Below are 22,569 nucleotides of genomic sequence, written 5' to 3'. Positions count from 1 at the left end.
AAGGGAGCAGGGGGCTGGAGGGGAAAAAGGGAGCAAAAGGCTGGAGGTGAGACAGGGAGCAAGAGGCTGGAGGTGAGACAGGGAGCAAGAGGCTGGAGGTGAGACAGGGAGCAAGAGGCTGGAGGTGAGACAGGGAGAAAGAGGCTGGAGGTGAGACAGGGAGCAAGAGGCTGGAGGTGAGACAGGGAGCAAGAGGCTGGAGGTGAGACAGGGAGCAAGAGGCTGGAGGTGAGACAGGGAGCAAGAGGCTGGAGGTGAGACAGGGAGCAAGAGGCTGGAGGTGAGACAGGGAGCAAGAGGCTGGAGGTGAGACAGGGAGCAAGAGGCTGGAGGTGAGACAGGGAGCAAGAGGCGGGAAGTGAAACAGGGAGCAAAAGGCTGGAAGTGAAACAGGGAGCAAAAGGCTGGAAGTGAAACAGGGAGCAAGAGGCTGGAGGTGAGACAGGGAGCAAGAGGCTGGAAGTGAAACAGGGAGCAAGCGGCTGGAAGTGAAACAGGGAGCAAGCGGCTGGAGGTGAGACAGGGAGCAAGAGGCTGGAGGTGAGACAGGGAGCAAGAGGCTGGAGGTGAGACAGGGAGCAAGAGGCGGGAAGTGAAACAGGGAGCAAGAGGCAGAAATGAATCAGTGAGCTGGAGGGGAAAAAGGGAGCAGGGGGCTGTAGGTGAAACGGAGCAAAAGGCTGGAGGTGAAACAGGGAGCAAGAGGCTGGAGGTGAGACAGGGAGCAAGAGGCTGGAGGTGAGACAGGCAGCAAGAGGCTGGAGGTGACACAGGGAGCAGGGGGCTGGAGGTGACACAGGGAGCAGGAGGGTGGAGGTGGGAGCAGGGGGCTGGAGGTGACACAGGGAGCAGGGGGCTGGAGGTGACACAGGGAGCAGGAGGCCAGAGGTGACACAGGGAGCAGGAGGCCGGAGGTGACACAGGGAGCAGGGGGCTGGAGGTGACACAGGCAGCCGGGGGCTGGAGGTGACACAGGGAGCAGGAGGCCAGAGGTAACACAGGGAGCAGGAGGCCAGAGGTAACACAGGGAGCAGGAGGCCAGAGGTAACACAGGGAGCAGGAGGCCAGAGGTAACACAGGGAGCAGGGGGCCGGAGGTGACACAGGGAGCAGGGGGCTGGAGGTGACACAGGCAGCCGGGGGCTGGAGGTGACACAGGCAGCCGGGGGCTGGAGGTGACACAGGCAGCCGGGGGCTGGAGGTGACACAGGGAGCAGGAGGGTGGAGGTGACACAGGGAGCAGGAGGTGACACAGGGAGCAGGAGGTGACACAGGGAGCATAAGGGTGGAGGTGACACAGGTAGCAGGAGGCTGAAGGCAACACAGGTAGCAGGAGGCTGGAGTGACAGGGGGAAGATGCAGGAGGTGACACAGGGGGCTGAAGGCTGTAAGTGACATAGGGAGTCTAGTTGAACCTCTGTTGCATGATAATGATTATAATCCTACACAAACAGGCATCTTCCGAATCATGGGATTCCATACATGAATAGTGAATGCCGACTTAAGACACCGCCTGCCCAGACAGGATCCATTTCTTCAGAGGTTGCTATTTGCAGAGAAAACACCATATAGGTAATGTGTATTTTTATTTCGTATGCACATGCTGTGCCTGTGCCAAAAATTAGAATTGCACATAGTACATGTGCTGGGGATTTGGAGGTCATCAGAGAGAGAGTCCAATGAGTTGCAAAACAAAAGATGTGGAAAAGCAATCCAACAGATCTTTTCTGTTGCAGCTCATTGCTCTGCTCTCTCTCTACAATTCCAAAATCCCAGCACAAGCACTATGTACAATTCTTTTTGGCAGAGGTACTATGCAAATAGCCTGTTGTGAATGTTTTAAGGACATAGGCCCTCAATAGCTTGGACAGCTAAAGTCCGAATATTGCTAACGGGGACTTTTCGGACTTCTGCGCACATGCTACGTCCGCACAGTGCATGCGCGAACTATACAATAGCAATTTGATTCACAGCGACAGCTGTCAGCGGGGCAACGACACAGCGTTTTGGGGGCCTGGTCCACACAACGAAGGCATGTCTGGATTTGTTTTCAAGGCGGTTGCATGAAGTCACACGCAGCCACTCTGAAGAAAGAAATGGTGGCAGTGCAGCTGCATACGCAGTCGTTCTGCGTATGCAGGGAAGCCTCCTCAAATCCCAGTTCAGTGATGCAATTGTAATTAGACTGTGATTGCAACGCTGGGCGGGACTTTGCATGCTGGGCAGCTTTGCCCTGTTCTGGTCGGCCCGCAGCATGCGATCTTCAGCCGTAGCAGATTCTGCTTTTTGCCCATAGCAACCAATCAGAGTCTATATATTATCTTCTAGAAGCTGCTAGATAAATGTTAAGTGGAATCTGATTTGTTGCTATGGGCAACATTTCAATTCTAAAACACTCACACCTTAGTAAATATACCCTGTAGAGTGTATCATCTATAAGTGGTTTATTATGGTACTACATTACTGTAAAAGTAACTGATAGAGAGACACTTACTCTGGGACCTCGGAGGATTGCTGCTTTTTTTCTTCTTCCCCTTCTGCATAAATAAAAGTTGAAAATAAATATTTTATATATTCGGCATTTGATACAAGATCAAATAATTTTTTCTTTCTTCCCATTCAGCAAAACACGTGTTGTGGACATTTTCTTCTATATAATAAGTGGGACTCCAATTGCTGGGAGGGGTAATACTCTTCAAACCAGTTCTGTGGAATATTCTCCCTGACCACGTTTATGGGGTGATCCACATGTGGACGCTATTGCAGTAACCGCTGTGACTTCTGCCCCAGCCGCTACTGTGTCTTTATGCTAATGCTGAGGCCGATGGGCAGCCCATTAAGAATTGCGAGTCTGCCAATGTGCATACAAAGATGCACTATGGGCACACCGTTGGCGACACCATTGGGCACTGAACCTGCCCTATGACAGGCGCAGAATGTCAAACTGACCACGGTCACCGGTGTCAGTGCAATTGTTGCACCGGTACATCTGCTTCTGGTAGCCACACCCTCAGTGACCACCCGGAATCACCCATTGAAACTGCATGGATATGCAGGAAATTTCGATCTGGGTATCTGTGCGGTAATCACCGTGGCACAAGCGCAGCGCAACCCAGATAAATGCGCAGAGGGAAACCATTGGCCACTTGTGTCCGATGACTTCCCTATGAATAAACTCCTTGGTTGCACAATTTTGCAAAATGTCCTGTCCACAGCGAAACGCAATACCTCATCTCTACCTGCGCCTGGGATTTTATCGGTAATAAACAACATCCCCTCATGACAATATGGCCATATTATCATACCTTATCGGTGTCCGATTCATACGTAGCAGCAGAAAGTCCATCGTCGGCCAGCTGTGACAGCTCATGATACTGGGGAAAAAGCAGAATATCCACTATAAAATCATCAATGCTACTGCATTAGGGGGTATATTTACTAAGCTTTTGAAAACTGACTCCTGTATGCAGTTTGGCTGTGGGATTTAAAAAGGCAAATGTATTACACTCACTGTTTTGCATTTAATAGTATTATCCTTTTGAATTCAGCATCCAGAACCTCCAACAAATATAACCCAAATGTACAGTAGTTTTAAATTTAACTAATAATTTACAGACTCCATCTGCATGTAGGGCTTACTGTAGGGAGGAGGAATAGACAATATGACGGAGACATAACTTATACAAAAACTACAATGAGAACACAGCATAACAATTTATCAGATAAAGGGGCTGATTCTCAGTCACACGCAAAGTGGTTGTAGTTGCGGGCAGCCAAAGCCTGATTTACTACTTTGTCATAGACACAAATCAGAATCGCACAGAGCTACACACCCACAGCAATCCCACTAGCCAGAGTGGTTACGTACCATCGCTTTGCCGCCACCCTGTTCCTGCTGTAAAACGCCATTTTTCACATAAATATTGCCCCATTTTGTAGGCGTGCCAAGCCTAGGGTCTGTATCTTCAGACGCAGACTTCCTGACCCCAGCAGAAGAGTTTCGGCGTCCAATCAGATGACAGAGGGCTGCAAAGGTGGTCGATGCTGCATCTTCGGACGCAGCAATCGGGTCTGCAATGCTGTCAGGAGGCTTCTGTAGGAAAACAGACGGCTCCTCCTAGATGACCATATTTGATGTATAGTATTGCATAACTGCTTCCCTGCAGCTGTGTAATACCTAATACTGACTTAGGCCCAAAGGTTGAAAAGGGTGGCAAGACCCATTTTGTGAGACTCTGCCCGTGTTTTAAAGAACTTTGGCTTTAACAAATTTGCCTCAGTCACTTATTTTTGTCCTAGTGTACGTCTACTTTCTTTTCTTGGCTCTAGTGTTTTTTGCATAGAAAAGGCAGTAAAAGCAAGTTTTCTAAGTGTTTTGCAGTTGTGAAACACTGGCTGACAAACTCTAATAGCAATTGTATTTTTGTAATTGGATGTGAGGGAGATTAGTATCTTATATATAAAATTCATTGGTCTGTTTGTTTGTTTGTCTGTCCATTTATGCATTCAGACACCCCTGCACCGACTGGGATGAAACCAGCACAAGGTGGTCCAGTTAGATCCTAGCCAGGTTTTAGTAGGGTTAGGGAACCAGTAGGACCTCTTGTTGATGCACGCTGGGCAGAACTGTGACACAGGGAGCCTGCTCTGGGCCTGCCACTGGATAGATTTGGGTGAAAACTTTTAAGAACTGTAATAACTGACAATAATAACCATAAAACAACAAACTAAAATAACTGACAGAAATGCAGGTGGGAATACCCAAAAGCCTTGATACTTGATAACAGAGGGAAAACTTTAAAACCGTCGAGATTGCAATGAAAAAGTGATTATGAAACTGATCAGAAAGGAAACCTGGGGATTAGGGCTACTGGCGACAAAAGAAAAAAAAAAAAAAAAGGCACTGGGCAGCCATCTCATGAGTGTGTTGGCAGTGCTGCAAAGTCAGCAAATTATTTTTAAAATGTTGACAGTTACATCCAACTCATTGATAAATTTTCACACCGCCTGAGGCGGGTCACTCAAAGGAGACTGATACAGAAGTTACCAGGGTGTGACCCGCCTCAGGTGCCCCGCCGCCACTGTCTGCAACTCGGCATATTGCTGGGTTGGTGACGTCACCAGTGACACGATCACTTTGGGGTCTATTCAATTCAAGTCGGAATTCCCAACTTGTCGGATAAACGTCAGTTTCCGACAATTTAAGGTCGAATCCAGATTCGACCTATTCAATCAAGCTGCCGTTTATCCAACAAGTCAGAAATTCGACTTGTCAGAAAATACATGGATAGGCTGATTAGCCGCGGATCCACATGTTTTGTCGGATTCGCGGCCAAATCCGAAAGGTTTTAGCCCCGTTTCCAACAATGCAAATCCGACTTTTAAAAAAATTGGATTTTAATACCTACCGGTAAATCCTTTTCTCGTAGTCCATAAGGGATATTGGGGGAAACCAGTACAATGCGGTATAGACGGAGTCCAAAAGAACCAGTGCACTTTACATTTCTTCAACTGGGTGTGCTGGCTCCTCCCCTCTATGCCCCCTCCCACAGGCAGTTATAGGTAAAAACATGCCCGAAGGAGAAAGGACATATATGAGAGAAGGAACATGATCACAGAAAGGGTGGTGAGATTTACACATCAGCACACCACTAACATACAACAACCAGCAACGGCTGCTAACAACAACAGCAACATTTGAACAAGTAACTATAGAAGAAGAACCTGCAGAAAAATCAACGCATTGAGGCGGGCGCCCAATATCCCTTATGGACTACGAGAAAAGGATTTACCGGTAGCATCCATAAGCAATATTGGGGGAAACTAGTACAATGGGGACTTCCCAAAGCTTCCAGAACGGGCGGGAATGTGCCGAGACTGCTGCAGCACCGCTTGCCCAAACTGGGTATCCTCGTTGGCCAGGGTATCAAATTTGTAGAACTTCACAAAAGTGTTTTTCCCCGACCAGGTAGCAGCTCGGCATAGTTGCAAGACCGAGACTAAATGGGCAGCCGCCCAGGAAGAGCCCACTGATCTAGTAGAGTGGGCCTTTAGAGCAGGGGTGGGGAACCTTTTTTCTACAGAGGGCCATTTGGATATTTATAAAATCCTTCAGGGGCCATACAAAAAATAAGAATTTACTTACCGATAATTCTATTTCTCGGAGTCCGTAGTGGATGCTGGGGTTCCTGAAAGGACCATGGGGAATAGCGGCTCCGCAGGAGACAGGGCACAAAAAGTAAAGCTTTAGGATCAGGTGGTGTGCACTGGCTCCTCCCCCTATGACCCTCCTCCAAGCCTTAGTTAGGTACTGTGCCCGGACGAGCGTACACAATAAGGAAGGATTTATGAATCCCGGGTAAGACTCATACCAGCCACACCAATCACACTGTACAACCTGTGATCTGAACCCAGTTAACAGTATGATAACAGCGGAGCCTCCGAAAAGATGGCTCACAACAATAATAACCCGATTTTTGTAACTATGTACAAGTAATGCAGATAATCCGCACTTGGGATGGGCGCCCAGCATCCACTACGGACTCCGAGAAATAGAATTATCGGTAAGTAAATTCTTATTTTCTCTATCGTCCTAGTGGATGCTGGGGTTCCTGAAAGGACCATGGGGATTATACCCAAGCTCCCAAACGGGCGGGAGAGTGCGGATGACTCTGCAGCACCGAATGAGAGAACTCCAGGTCCTCCTTAGCCAGGGTATCAAATTTGTAGGATTTTACAAACGTGTTTGCCCCTGACTAAATAGCCGCTCGGCAAAGTTGTAAAGCCGAGACCCCTCGGGCAGCCGCCCAAGATGAGCCCACCGTCCTTGTGGAATGGGCATTTACATATTTTGGCTGTGGCAGGCCTGCCACAGAATGTGCAAGCTGAATTGTATTACACATCCAACTAGCAAAAGTCTGCTTAAAAGCAAGAGCACCCAGTTTGTTGGGTGCATACAGGATAACAGCAAGTCAGTTTTCCTGACTCCAGCCGTCCTGGAACCTATATTTTCAGGGCCCTGACCACATCTAGCAACTTGGAGTCCTCCAAGTCCCTAGTAGGCGCAAGACACCACAATAAGCTGGTTCAGGTGAAACACTGACACCACCTTAGGGAGAGAACTGGGGACGAGTCCGCAGCTCTGCCCTGTCCGAATGGACAAACAGATATGGGCTTTTTTGAGAAAAAAACCACCAATTTTACACTCGCCTGGTCCAGGCCAGGTCCAAGAGCATGTTCACTTTTCATGTGAGATGCTTCAAATCCACAGATTTGACTGGTTTTAAACCAATGTGTTTTGAGGAATCCCAGAACTACGTTGAGATCCCACAGTGCCACTGGAGGCACAAAAGGGGGTTGTATATGCAATACTCCCTTGACAAACTTCTGGACTTCAGGAACTGAAGCCACTTCTTTCTGGAAGAAAAATCGACAGGGCCGAAATTTGAACCTTAATGGACCCCAATTTGAGGCCCATAGACACTCCTGTTTGCAAGAAATGCAGGAATCGACCGAGTTGAAATTTCTTCGTGGGGCCTTCCTGGCCTCACACCACGCAACATATTTTCGCCACATGTGGTGATAATGTTGTGCGGTCACCTCCTTTCTGGCTTTGACCAGGGTAGGAATGACCTCTTCCTGAATGCCTTTTCCCTTAGGATCCGGCGTTCCACCGCCCTGCCGTCAAACGCAGCTGCGGTAAGTCTTGGAACAGACATGGTACTTGCTGAAACAAGTCCCTTCTTAGCAGCAGAGGCCATAAGTCCTCTGTGAGCATCTCTTGAAGTTCCGGGTACCAAGTCCTTCTTGGCCAATCCGGAGCCATGAGTATAGTTCTTACTCCTCTACGTCTTATAATTCTCAGTACCTTAGGTATGAAAAGCAGAGGATGGACCACATACACCGACTGGTACACCCACGGTGTTACCAGAACGTCCACAGCTATTGCCTGAGGGTCTCTTAACCTGGCGCAATACCTGTCCCGTTTTTTGTTCAGACGGGACGCCATCATGTCCACCTTTGGTAATTCCCAACGGTTTACAATTATGTGGAAAACTTCCCCATGAAGTTCCCACTCTGCCGGGTGGAGGTCGTGCCTACTGAGGAAGTCTGCTTCCCAGTTTCCATTCCCGGAATGAAACACTGCTGACAGTGCTATCACATGATTTTCCGCCCAGCGAAAAGTCCTTGCAGTTTTTGCCACTGCCCTCCTGCTTCTTGTGCCGCCCTGTCTATTTACGTGGGCGACTGCCGTGATGTTTTATCCCACTGGATCAATACCGGCTGACCTTGAAGCAGAGGTCTTGCTAAGCTTAGAGCATTATAAATTTACCCTTAGCTATATTTATGTGGAGAAAAATCTCCAGACTTGATCACACTCCCTGGAAATTTTTTCCTTGTGTGACTGCTCCCCAGCCTCTCGGGCTGGCCTCCGTGGTCACCAACATCCAAAACTGAATGCCGAATCTGCGGCCCTCTAGAAGATGAGCACTCTGTAACCACCACAGGAGAGACACCCTTGTCCTTGGATATAGGGTTATCCGCTGATGCATCTGAAGATGCGATCCGGACCATTTGTCCAGCAGATCCCACTGAAAAGTTCTTGCATGAAATCTGCCGACTGGAATTGCTTCGAAGGAAGTCACCATTTTTTTACCATGGCCCTTGTGCAATGATGCACTGATTTTAGGAGGTTCCTGACTAGCTCGGATAACTCCCTGGCTTTCTCTTCCGGGAGAAACACCTTTTTCTGGACTGTGTCCAGAATCATCCCTAAGCACAGGAGACTTGTTGTCGGGATCAGCTGCGATTTTGGAATCTTTAGAATCCACCCCTGCTGTTGTAACAGTATCCGAGATAGTGCTACTCCGACCTCCAACTGTTCCCTGGACTTTGCCCTTATTAGGAGATCGTCCAAGTAAGGGATAATTAAGACGCCTTTTCTTCGAAGAAGAACCATCATTTCGGCCATTACCTTGGTAAAGACCCGGGGTGCCGTAGACAATCCAAACGGCAGCGTCTGAAACTGATAGTGACAGTTCTGTACCACGAACCTGAGGTACCCTTAGTGATAAGGGCAAATTTGGGACATGGAGGTAAGCATCCCTGATGTCTCGGGACACCAGATAGTCCCCTTCTTCCCGGTTCGTTATCACTGCTCTGAGTGACTCCATCTTGATTTGAACCTTTGTAAGTGTTCAAATTTTTTTAGATTTAGAATAGGTCTCACCTAGCCTTCTGGCTTCAGTACCACAATATAGTGTGGAATAATACCCCTTTTCTTGTTGTAGGAGGGGTAATTTAATTATCACCTGCTGGGAATACAGCTCGTGAATTTTTTCCCATACTGCCTCCTTGTCGGAGGGAGACCTTGGTAAGCAGCCTTCAGGAGCCTGCGCAGGGGAAACGTCTCGACATTCCAAACTGTACCCCTGGGATACTACTTGTAGGATCCAGGGGTCCTGTACGGTCTCAGCGTCATGCTGAGAGCTTGTCAGAAGGGTTGGAACGCTTCTGTTCCTGGGAATGGGCTGCCTGCTGCAGTCTTCTTCCCTTTCCTCTATCCCTGGGCAGATATGACTCTTATAGGGACGAAAGGACTGAAGCTGAAAAGACGGTGTCTTTTTCTGCAGAGATGTGACTTAGGGTAAAAACGGTGGATTTTCCAGCAGTTGCCGTGGCCACCAGGTCCGATGGACCGACCCCAAATAACTCCTCTTCCTTTATACGGCAATACACCTTTGTGCCGTTTGGAATCTGCATCACCTGACCACTGTCGTGTCCATAAACATCTTCTGGCAGATATGGACATCGCACTTACTCTTGATGCCAGAGTGCAAATATCCCTCTGTGCATCTCGCATATATAGAAATACATCCTTTAAATGCTCTATAGTCAATAAAATACTGTCCCTGTCAAGGGTATCAATATTTTTAGTCAGGGAATCCGACCAAGCCACCCCAGCTCTGCACATCCAGGCTGAGGCGATCGCTGGTCGCAGTATAACACCAGTATGTGTGTATATACTTTTTATGATATTTTTCCAGCCTCCTGTCAGCTGGCTCCTTGAGGACGGCCCTATCTATAGACGGTACCGCCACTTGTTCTGATAAGCGTGTGAGCGCCTTATCCACCCTAAGGGGTGTTTCCCAACGCGCCCTAACTTCTGGCGGGAAAGGGTATACCGCCCATATTTTCTATCGGGGGGAACCCACGCATCATCACACACTTCATTTAATTTATCTGATTCAGGAAAAACTACGGTAGTTTTTTCACATCCCACATAATACCCTCTTTTGTGGTACTTGTAGTATCAGAAATATGTAACACCTCCTTCATTGCCCTTAACGTGTGGCCCTAATAAGGAATACGTTTGTTTATTCACCGTCGACACTGGATTCAGTGTCCCTGTCTGTGTCTGTGTCGACCGACTAAAGTAAACGGGCGTTTTAAAACCCCTGACGGTGTTTTTGAGACGTCTGGACCGGTACTAATTGTTTGTCGGCCGTCTCATGTCGTCAACCGACCTTGGCGCGTGTTGACATTATCACGTAATTCCCTAAATAAGCCATCCATTCCGGTGTCGACTCCCTAGAGAGTGACATCACCATTACAGGCAATAGCTCCGCCTCCTCACCAACATCGTCCTCATACATGTCGACACACACGTACCGACACACAGCACACACACAGGGAATGCTCTGATAGAGGACAGGACCCACTAGCCCTTTGGAGAGACAGAGGGAGAGTTTGCCAGCACACACCAAAAACGCTATAATTATATAGGGACAACCCTATATAAGTGTTTTCCCTTATAGCATCTTTTTTATATATTTCTAACGCCAAATTAGTGCCCCCCCTCTCTGTTTTAACCCTGTTTCTGTAGTGCAGTGCAGGGGAGAGCCTGGGAGCCTTCCCTCCAGCCTTTCTGTGAGGGAAAATGGCGCTGTGTGCTGAGGAGATAGGCCCCGCCCCTTTTTCGGCGGCCTCGTCTCCCGCTCTTAACGGATTCTGGCAGGGGTTAAATATCTCCATATAGCCCCCGGAGGCTATATGTGAGGTATTTTTAGCCAAAAAAGGTTTTCATTTGCCTCCCAGGGCGCCCCCCTCCCAGCGCCCTGCACCCTCAGTGACTGCCGTGTGAAGTGTGCTGAGAGGAAAATGGCGCACAGCTGCAGTGCTGTGCGCTACCTTAAGAAGACTGAGGAGTCTTCTGCCGCCGATTCTGGACCTCTTCTCGTTTCAGCATCTGCAAGGGGGCCGGCGGCGAGGCTCCGGTGACCATCCAGGCTGTACCTGTGATCGTCCCTCTGGAGCTAATGTCCAGTAGCCAAGAAGCCAATCCATCCTGCACGCAGGTGAGTTCACTTCTTCTCCCCTAAGTCCCTCGTTGCAGTGATCCTGTTGCCAGCAGGACTCACTGTAAAATAAAAAACCTAAGCTAAACTTTTCTAAGCAGCTCTTTAGGAGAGCCACCTAGATTGCACCCTTCTCGGCCGGGCACAAAAATCTAACTGAGGCTTGGAGGAGGGTCATAGGGGGAGGAGCCAGTGCACACCACCTGATCCTAAAGCTTTACTTTTTGTGCCCTGTCTCCTGCGGAGCCGCTATTCCCCATGGTCCTTTCAGGAACCCCAGCATCCACTAGGACGATAGAGAAATTCTCAACTTAAAAAATTACCCTGCCCCCCAGTAGGTCTGCCCCTTAGAGGTAGGCGCGAGCGCCAAAAAAATGAGTGTGGCCAGTTAAAATGGAACGTGATACACATATGCCCCCAATAGTGCAGTGCCAGATCCACAATTGCCCCCACAGTGCCAGGTATACAAATGCCCCCACAGTGCCAGGTATACAAATGCCCCTCACAGTGCCAGGTATACAAATGCCCCCCACAGTGCCAGGTATACAAATGCCCCCCCACAGTGCCAGGTATACAAATGCCCCCCACAGTGCCAGGTATACAAATGCCCCCCCACAGTGCCAGGTATACAAATGCCCCCCACAGTGCCAGGTATACAAATGCCCCCCACAGTGCCAGGTATACAGATGTCCCCACAGTGCCAGGTATACAAATGCCCCCCCACAGTGCCAGGTATACAAATGCCTCCCACAGTGCCAGGTATACAGATGTCCCCAACAGTGCCAGGTATACAAATGCCCCCCACAGTGCAGGTATACAGATGTCCCCATAGTGCCAGGTATACAGTTGTCCCCACAGTGCCAAGTACACAGATGCCCCCCACAGTGCCAGGTATACAGATGCCCCCACAGTGCCAGGTATACAGATGCCCCCCACAGTGCCAGGTATACAGATGCCCCCCACAGTGCCAGGTATACAAAAGCCCCCCACAGTGCCAGGTATACAAATGCCCCCCACAGTGCCAGGTATACAAATGCCCCCCACAGTGCCAGGTATACAAATGCCCCCCACAGTGCCAGGTATACAGATGTCCCCACAGTGCCAGGTATACAAATGCCCCCCACAGTGCCAGGTATACAAATGCCCCCCACAGTGCCAGGTATACAGATGTCCCCACAGTGCCAGGTATACAAATGCCCCCCACAGTGCCAGGTATACAGATGTCCCCACAGTGCCAGGTATACAGATGTCCCCCACAGTGCCAGGTATACAAATGTCCCCACAGTGCCAGGTATACAGATCCCCCCTCCCTGCTGCTTACCGCTCAATTCGGCGGCGTTACTCATGTGTCAGGAGTGGACAGGGCGGAGAGCGCGGCTATGTCGGGTGGCGGCGGCGTGTAGGACTTCAAACCAGCCGCTGGTGCGAGAGCCAATCAGAGCTCGCGGACCGGCAGCCGCGGCTCCTGATTGGCTGCCGGTCCGCGATCTCTGATTGGCTCACGAACCGGCGGCTGTTTTGAAGTACTACACGCCGCCGCAACCACCCGACATAGCCGCGCTCTCCTCCCTGTCCTGACAGCTGAGACACGCTGCCGCCGGACTGAGCGGCGGCGTGTCTCGCTGACAGAAGCGGATGGGCCGGAGCAAACGGCTTCGCGGGCCTTGTACGGCCCGCGGGCCGGAGGTTCCCCACCCCTGCTTTAGAGACTTAGGAACAGGTAAGGCTGCCGACAAATACGCCTGTTGGATAGTAAGCCTGATCCAACGAGCAATGGACTGCTTTGAAGGAGGGCAACCCTTTTTCTGCGCATCATAGGGCACGAACAAGGAATCTGTCTTTCTGACCCGAGCTGTACGCTTGACAGAGGAGCAGAAGCGCCAGAACTGGACGGAACCACAATAGGTTGATTCTGATGAAACGCGGGTACAACCTTCAGCAGGAACTGCTGTCTAGTCCAGAGCTCCGCTCTGTCTTCATAAAAAAACAAGTAGGGACTTTTACATGATAAGGCCCCCAATTCTGAAACACGTCGAGCAGAAGCCAGGGCCAGTAACATCACAGTCTTCCGCGTGAGGTACTTGTCTTCTACCGTCATCAGAGGTTCAAACCAGGAGGACTGTAGAAATTCCAATACTACATCCAAATCCCAGGGTGCCGTAGGCGGCACAAAGGGAGGTTGTATATGGAGCACCCCTTGCAAGAAGGTCTGAACTTCTGGCAACAGTGACAATTTCTTCTGAAAGAAAATGGAGAGAGCTGAAATCTGGACCTTAATGGAACCCAGACGTAAGCCCTTATCCACATCAGCCTGCAGGAAACGTCCCAAGTGAAACTCTGCAGGCAGATACGCGAGTTCCTCGCACCAAGAAACATATCTGCTCCAGATATGATGATAGTGTTTTGACGTCACAGGTTTCCTGGCCTGAACCATGGTTGCAATAACCTTCTTGGAAAGGCCCTTGTGAGCTAGGATGTTCCGCTCAACCTTCATACTGTCAAACGAAGTCACCATAAGTCAGGGTAGACGAACGGTCCTTGTTGAAGATCTCTTCTGAGTGGAAGAGGCCAAGGGTCTTCGACGGACATGTCCAGAAGATCCGCGTACCAAGCACTCCGAGGCCAATCCGGGGCAATTAGAATTGCCTGGATACCTTGATTCCCGATTCGCTTTAGCACTCTTGGGAGCAATAGGATCGGAGAAAACATGCAGACCAACCGGTACGACCAAGGCGACGCCAGTGCGTCCACTGCCCTCGCCTGAGGGTCCCTGGTCCGCGAGCAATACAAGGGAAGTATCTTGTTGAGACGAGAAGCCATCATGTCTATTTGTGGGTAACCCCACTGGTCGATGACCTGCTGGAACATCAGATGGTGGAGCCCCCACTCCCCCGGGTGGAGATCGTGACGACTCAGGAAGTCTGCCTCCCAGTTGTCCACACCCGGAATGAAGATTGCCAACATGGCTCTTGCATTTCTTTCCGCCCAGAGGAGTATCTTTGACATCTCTCGCATGCTGGCTCTGCTTTTTGTCCCTCCTTGTCGATTGATGCATGCCACCGCCGTGGCGTTGTCAGACTGTACCTGAATTGCGTGATCCTTGAGTAGAGGACAGGCTTGCAGTAAAGCGTTGTAGATCGCCCGACGTTCTAGAATGTGGATTGGAAGGAGGCTTTCGTGGCCTGACCACCTGCCCTGGAACTGCGCCTCTTGGGTGATAGCTCCCCATCCTCTCAGACTCGCATCCGTTGTGAGGAGGGTCCAATCCTGAATCCCGAAACTCCTGCCCTCCAAGAGATTGGAGGACTGTAGCCACTACAGGAGAGAAATCCTGGCCTGAGGTGACAGCTCAATCATCCAGTGAATCTGGAGATGCGATCCGGACCACTTGCTCAGTAGATCTAACTGAAATGCTCTGGCATGGAACTTCCCATACTGGATTGCCTCGTATGAGGCAACCATCTTTCCCAACAATCCTATGCAGAGATGTACGGACACTCGGTAGGTCGGAGCACCATGCGAACCATCTCCTGAAGTGTTTTAGCCTTGTCCACTGGTAGAAATACCTTATGGGCCACAGTATCTAGCAACATCCCCAGGAACAGGAGCCTCCCAGTTGGCTCCAGGTGGAACTTCTGTAAGTTGAGGATCCACCCATGGTCGGACAGAAGACGGATGGTGCGGTCAATATGGAGCAACAAAAGCTCCCTGGATCTTGCCTTTATCAGAAGATTGTCCAGGTAAGGGACCACATTGATCCCTTGGACCCGGAGTTGAAGCATCATCTCCGCCATCACCTTCGTGAATACCCTCGGGGCTGTTGACAGGCCGAAGGGCAGTGCCTGGAATTGGAAGTGATCGTCCAGCAGGGCAAAACCGCAGGTATGCTTGACGAGGAGGCCAAATCGGAATATGGAGATAGGCGTACTTGATATCCAAGGAGACCATAAATTCCTGTTCTTTCAGGCCCGCCATCACTACTCGCAGGGATTCCCTTTTGAACGTGAACACCCTCAAATAAGGATTCAAGTATTTCAGATTCAGAATGGGTCTGACCGAACCATCCGGCTTCGACACCACAAACAGGTTTGAGTAAAACCCCTTGTCGTGTTGCGGCAGTGGTGCCGGAACAATGACGCAGGACTGGACCATCTTTTGGATAGCCTGCTGTAACGTAACTTGCATATCCTCCAAAGCTGGCAAGCTTGATTTGAAAAATCATTGGCGGGGGGGCAGTACTGTCGAACTCCAGCAGCTTGCAGCCTTGAGAAAAGAGTTCCCTGACCCAGGCATCCTGGCAGGAGGTCTCCCAGATGCGGCTGAAGTGACGCAGTCGAGCTCCCACCTCGAGATCCCCTCGGGGTGGGTGGGCACCGTCATGCTAAGGCTTTAGTGGAAGCAGAACTGGTGGACAGTTACTGAGAACTGGTACTTGCAGGTTTTCTGGACTAACCTCTGGTGCTTCTAGCCGCATTGGAGGCACCTCTGGCCTTTGATCGAAATGTGCGAGACCGAAAGGACTGGATAGACGGTCCGGATAGGAGCGTCTCGCCGACGGAGCCCCGCAAGGGAGAATCATGGATTTCCCAGCAGTAACCTTGAAAATCCATGCATCCAACTCAACCCCAAAAAGCCATTTCCCAGAAAACAACGTTTGGATTCTGCGTCCGCAATCCACTGACGCAACCACAAGGCCCCGCGCACCAACACCGCCATGGCCGACGTGTGAGCATTTATGTTCCCCATCTCCTTGAGGGAATCAAAGGACACGGGTAGTGTCCTGAATGTGCTTCAGGAGGGTTACCATGGTAACTAAGGGCATATCCCCCGAGAGGCCCCCTGAATTTGCGTGGCCCAAGAATCAATGGCATGGGTCATCCGGCAACCCGCAATGACCGGTCTTTGTGAAAGGCTGGCTGCAGTGTATATAGATTTTAGGGTAGTCCCTATCTTTCTATCCCCAGGATCCTTCATAGTAAAGGAGCCCAGGGCAGGCAGCACCGCCTTCTTAGACAGGTGAGAGACTGAGATATCCACCACAGCGGGTTCCTCACAAAAATTTCTACCTTGAGTAGCAAATGGGAAAGTGCACAAAATTTTTTTGGACACTTGGAATTTTTTGTCTGGATTTTTCCAGGCCTGTTTTAATAAGTCATCTAACTCTGGAGATTCAGGGAAAGTGACATTGGGCTTGTTTTGTATAAAGAAAAACGACTGCTGTGAAGCAGCATCCTCTAGAGGGAGCTGTAACCAGAGGTGTATCTAGGGGACCAGACGCCACTGGCAAAGTTAGGGACTGGCGCCCCTCCCTCCCCCCCATATTTGAAATAGGGAAGGTGCATGGGCAAAAAAGGTGCGTGATCTTGTGGGAAAGGGTCATGACCACACAATAGTACTGCCAATTCAAATTACATTACACAGTAGTACCCCTTATACACATTATGTCCCACCATAGTGCCCCTTACACATCATGCCCACACAGTAATCCTTGTCACGCTGTGGAGAAATCAGCAGTGCCTAGTCAAGGAGGGGCGCTGCGCAGCCATGTTTCCTGCAGTCAGGGGGTATAATCAAATATTAATGGCAGTGAAAAGTTCTCTGTGCACTACCTAATAGTGGTGATGTAGGGATATATTAAGAATAGCATTCTAGTACTTTATTTTGAGTTTCTTCACTGTGGTGCCGAACACCGGTGCCAGCTCATGGCTGCTGTGCAAACCACCAGCCCAGGCACTGCCGCTACTAAGTGATTCCACTCCCTGGCCCAGGGTGGCACCACCAGGCAACACCCCCTCCTCAGCCAGTGCACCTGGTGAGTGCCATCCTGGTCAATGGGTAGATAACCACCTGTCTCCAGCACATAGCCGTAGTCCCCAGCCCCTCCCAGCACATAGAAGTAGTCCCCATCCTGCTCCCAGCACATAGACGTAGTCTCCATCCCGCTCCCAGCACATAGACGTAGTCCCCCTCCTCCTCCCAGTACATAGCCGTAAACTCCATTCCCCTCCAGCACATAACCATAGCCCCCATCTCCCTCCCAGCACATAGCCATGGTCTTCCCCCCTCCCTGCACATAGCCATAGTCTCCCCGCTCCCTGCATATAGTCTTCTCCCCTCCCAGCACAGAGTCTCCCCGCTCCCTGCATATAATCCTCTCCCCTCCCAGCAGAGTCTCCCCCTTCCCTGCTTATAGTCCTCTCCCCTCCCTGCACAGAGTCTCCCCCCTCCCTGCATATAGTCCTCTCCCCTCCCAGTACATAGTCTCCCCTCTCCATGCATATAATCCTCTCCCCTCCCAGAACAGAGTCTCCCTCCTCCATGCATATAGTCCTTTCCCCTCCCTGCATATAGCCCTCTTCCTCACAGCACATATCAATTAATATGTTGCAGTACCCAGTGTGATGAGCTGGGCATTGCCTGGGCTGGAGGATTGCACAGTAGGCAGGAACACCACACTTCGGCACCGCACCACACTTCGTGAATAAAGTGAAAGTAAACTACAGCTCCCAGCAACCCTTGTTGCCAGGAGCTCCCGACAGCAAGGGCTGCTGGGAACTGTAGTTTACTTTCACGGTCTTCACTAGTGCATTTGCGGTGCCAAACACCGACGCCTGTTCCTGCCTACTGTAAGATCCTCCAGCCCAGGTGATGCCACTACTAAGTGATTCCACTCATTGGTCGAGGGTGGCAAATCCGGGCGGCGCCCCCTCCTTGGCTGGCGCCCCTGGCGAGTGCCATCCTGGCCAATGGGTAGATACACCCCTGGCTGTAACACATCCCTTATAGCCAAAATGAGGGGTTGAATACCCTGAGTAGAATCAGGATCCCCACTAAAGGGATCCAGGTCATCCCCATCATCTTGTATATCATCACCTGTATCAGAGAGCAGAGCAGGTAAACCACGCTTCTGGGGACCTGCATGAGAGAGGGGGGCTGTGCATCAGCCCTAGCAGCTAAATCTGCAACAGCTTGTTGCAGCAGCTGAGTTTTCTGCACATTAGCAGTGAGCTGGGATGACATATCTGACATCATAGTTTTAAGAGACCCTAACCAGTGGGGCTCTGGACCCTCTCCCCCAGCCCCTTCACTGATTTGTGAAGATTGACTGCATTGCTCACAGGAAACAGTCATTAGATAATGGAGAGAATCTGGTGTGACAGATACTGCACAGCTTGTGCTTACCCATATTTCATAGTTAAGTACAAAAACATACATGTACACACAGACAGTTATAATGAAAGCTTGCCCTACTGTATGCGAGAGGAGAAACAGAGAGAGGGATGATACCAGCACACCCTGAGCTGCACAGCCCCAGTGAGGCGGTCAGCTCTGTAAATCACAGTAACACTAACAAAATGAAGTCCTAAATAGGCTAAGAATAGTGTACACAAGCAGCTCTCCCCCCTAGCTACACCCTGTACCAGTTTCCAGCGTGTCTGTGAGGAAGGAAGCGTGTGTGTGCTGTTGATGGCTGCTGTGCCGCTGGTCCCGCTCTGAGGAAGCTCCACCCCCTCCAATGGCGCCAAAGTTGTACATATTATTTATACTGGCAAAGTCTCCAAATAAGCTTAAAGCCTCACACAAGTAAGCAGTTTTGTGCCAATGTACACACGGGGGATCCTAACGGGACCCCCCCAGGGAGGGTCCAGTACGGCGCGCCCGTGGTCAGCCGCACTTTGAACCGGGGACCCGGTGTGTACTCACCACCAATGTCACCTTCAGGCAGCGTTAGGGGTGTGCGGCGTGCTGCAGCTGTGACAGCCAAGGCGCAGTGCCCCGCTGAACAAAAAGCCCCTCAGGACGGTGGTCCTGCAGTGGGGAAGTGGCTCTGCACCTCGCAAGGCCGGTGACCGCCCCCCTAACTCCCACGGCGAAGGTAAGCTGTTGCCCAGACAGCATACCGAAAAAAAATAAAAGTTTTAAATTAAATTTAAAAAAAACTCTCTGGAGCTGCAGAGATGTGCATCCTCTCCTAAGGGCACTTTTTTCTAAACTGCCTGTGGGAGGGGGCATAGAGGGGAGGAGCCAGCACACCCAGTTGAACAAATTTAAAGTGCACTGGCTCCTTTGGACCCAGTCTATACCCTATCGTACTAGTTTCCCCCAATATCCCTTATGGATGCTGGAGAAAGTCGGATTGGCATTGTCGGGAACGGCCAAACCTGTCGGATCTGGCCACAATTTGTACGCTGAATTGTCGGATCCTTTTCATTGGAAAGGATCCAACATCAACTGAATAGACCCCATGATCTCTAAGCGGCGCCCGTACACACACAGTGAACGGTAAACGGGTTGCATCGACCCGGCTCCCGTTAACACCGCTTAGCGAGCTGGGCTGAACACCTGCTCGCTATCAGGGTTGAAATACCATTCGCTTGACCCAGTAATTTACCCCTGGCACCTTTTTAGACCGCACATGAGCACGGGTTATGCGTGGACATGTGCCAATAACCTGAGTTCATACCTGGCAGTCTGAAAGGGATATTAATAGCTTTCAAATTTAAACCTAGGCAATATCGGGTACTTCAGTTACTTCTTCATTATATAAAATTGCATTCAGTTCCAACATTCACTGCTCATTTGGTATGATCGTCAATATAGATTTATTTAAAGAAGGTTAACATTAAGGTTAGGTTTTTTTTTTTTGAATCAATAGTTTTTATTGAAAAGATAAACATTTTTATGGGGTACAGAACGAAGAAAAAGGGGGGGTGATACATCAACACAGCGTAAGGGTCGGTATGGTAGGGATGTAGAAGAAAGAGGGAGGGGGGGGGGGGGGAGAATAGGGGTCCAGACTAGAATTGGAGGAGTGTTACATCGGAGCCTTGTATACATAATACATCAGAGAACAGAGAAGTTGGGACATGTAGAAAAACTATACATTGCAGTAAGGTAGTAGTGGCCTAATCCTGTTGAGCAGAAGTTATAGGTACGCTTTAGAAGATGGTATTGGGGGGAGACCTAGTAGGGGTCGACTCTTAACAGGGAGGGGAAGGTGTAACTGCCTAGGTAATGGGGGGTGTGATGATAGGTGTTGTATTTTAGATCCCGAATGGACTAAGTGGGGGTGAGGTGGATTTATGAAGATATTGAGACCCTTCAATCGAGGAAATAAAGGTTTGCCACGCGAGCCAGCGCGTTTTGAGGGAAGAGAAGTTGGGGGAGGAGGAAGCTGGATCTGTCTCCATATGGAAATGGTGGTTTATCTTATGTATAACTCTTAGCAGGGTAGGGGGAGTGGACTGTTTCCACATTTGGGCTAGGTTTGCTCGAGCGGCTATCAGGATGTGGCCCAGGACATATCTGGCAGGTGGCGTTACTGAAGCGGGGACGACTTGTAATAATGCTAGAGTTGGGTCTGGAGCTAGGTGGGTGGACAGAACTTTGTTTATTAGCTCAAATACATCTAACCAGTATTTAGTGATCTTTGGGCACGTCCAGAATATGTGGAAGACATGTCCTACCGAGCCGCATAGTCTCCAGCATTTATTACTGTGAGAGGGCCAGAATTTATGTATTCGGTCCGGGGTTTGGTATAGTCTGTTCACTAGTTTAATATGCATTTCAGTGTGGTTTAGGCACTGGGACATGGAGTGCGAGGTTAAAAAGACTTGACGCCAGTCGTTTGGAGATAGGGTTTTTCCCAGGTCCTGTTCCCATTTCTTTTGGGCGTTTGACTTGGAAGGAGAGGTAGGGGTAATCCGAAGTTTATACCAGTATGTGATGTCGCCTTTGGAATCTGGTAAGGAGAGACGAGAAAAGAGAGTATGTGAGGATGTGTGGAGCGTTGCGTAGGTAGGAGGAATCGTCTTCCACCAGTGTGCTACTTGCACATAGTGGAAGAGTTCTGTAGCTGGAAGAGAGTAATGTGACTGGAGAGTAGAAAAAGATTTTAGAGAAAGTCCATCGAGGAGGTCTCCTAGGGATAATACTCCTGCGCGTCTCCATTTGGATAGGTTGAGATGTGGAATCATCGATGCTAATGTGGTGATGGATATCTGGGAAATATGGGAAATGGGCGATGTTAGGGAGGTCGATAGGGAGTCCCAGGTTTGTAGAGCAGCTTGCGTGGAGGGAAGGAGGGACGGTTGCGTAGGTCGGAGCGATTTTGGGATACGGAAAAGGTCAGCTAGGGGGATTGGGTTTGATCGAATTTGCTCCAGCTCCATCCAACCAGTGTGCAATTGGGTTGAGAAATAGTATTTAATGGGGGCTAGGAGGGAGGCTTCTTGGTATAGAAGAATATTAGGTATATAAAGACCCCCAAACGCTCTTGGCAAGGTCATTCTTGAAAGAGCCATTGAGGGTGGTTTTGCAGACCAGATATACTTAGTCATGATAGAGGAACAGGTTTGGATGGCTTTCTTTGGGAAGGGGTATGGTATAGTTCGGAAGAGATACATTAGTTTAGGGAGTAGGGACATTTTAAATGCCGCCATTCGTCCTAGCCAAGAGACCTCATAGGATGACCAGGCTTTCGTAAGTGCTTCTAATGACTTCATCAAGGGGGTTAAGTTGGCAGAGAAGGCGTCTGTAGTGGAGCTAGGGATGTTGATACCCAGGTATTTAATTGTATGAGTTCGCCAGTTATATGGAAAGGTAGCTTGGAGTGCTGGGGTGGAGTGAGATAAATTGAAGGGGAGGGCGTCCGTTTTAGTAGTGTTTAGTTTATAGTAAGAAGCGAGGCTGTAGGCATCTAGGACAGAGTGTAAGACTGGAAGCGTTGTAGTGGGGTTGGAGATAAATAGGAGGACATCGTCTGCGAAGAGGCTCAGTTTATGGAGGGATGAACCGAACTGAATCGCCGGAATGTTGGGATTGTCTCTTATTTTAGCTGCTAGGGGTTCAATTGATAGGACGAAGATCAGGGGGGATAGGGGACAGCCTTGCCTGGTGCCATTTGTAATAGGGAAAGGGTCGGATAGGAAGCCTCCATTGAACACCCGGGCCGTGGGGGAGCTGTATAACGCTAAAATAGAGGAAAGGATACGATCCCTAAATCCGAATCTAAGGAGGGTTTGGCGCATGTATGTCCAGTTCAATCTGTCAAAAGCCTTCTCTGCGTCTAACGAAAGCAAGAGAAGGCCCTGGTCTTCAGATAGGGAGTCTATCAGGTTGAAGACCCGACGTGTGTTGTCAGACGCTTGTCTCCCAGGGACGAAGCCAGTCTGATCCGGGTGTATCAGTGAGGGTAGGAATTTGTTAATGCG

General features: G+C 49.9%; 1 protein-coding gene across 3 annotated transcripts in view; it reads right to left on the bottom strand.

The window, feature by feature from the left end:
- The window catches only part of IQCE (IQ motif containing E), a 208,346-nt gene that overhangs the window by 159,682 nt on the left and 26,095 nt on the right, over positions 1-22,569 (bottom strand). For all 3 annotated transcript variants that reach the window (XM_063934625.1, XM_063934624.1, XM_063934626.1), the window contains 2 exons: positions 3,305-3,373; positions 2,494-2,536 (listed from right to left, as the gene is read on the bottom strand). In XM_063934625.1, coding sequence (XP_063790695.1) covers positions 2,494-2,536; positions 3,305-3,373 — 112 coding nt within the window. The remainder of the gene's footprint in view (positions 1-2,493; positions 2,537-3,304; positions 3,374-22,569) is intronic.

The sequence above is a fragment of the Pseudophryne corroboree genome, chromosome 7, assembly GCF_028390025.1.
Source record: "Pseudophryne corroboree isolate aPseCor3 chromosome 7, aPseCor3.hap2, whole genome shotgun sequence".
Lineage (NCBI taxonomy): Eukaryota > Metazoa > Chordata > Amphibia > Anura > Myobatrachidae > Pseudophryne > Pseudophryne corroboree.
This window is presented reverse-complemented; position numbering and strand designations above follow the sequence as displayed.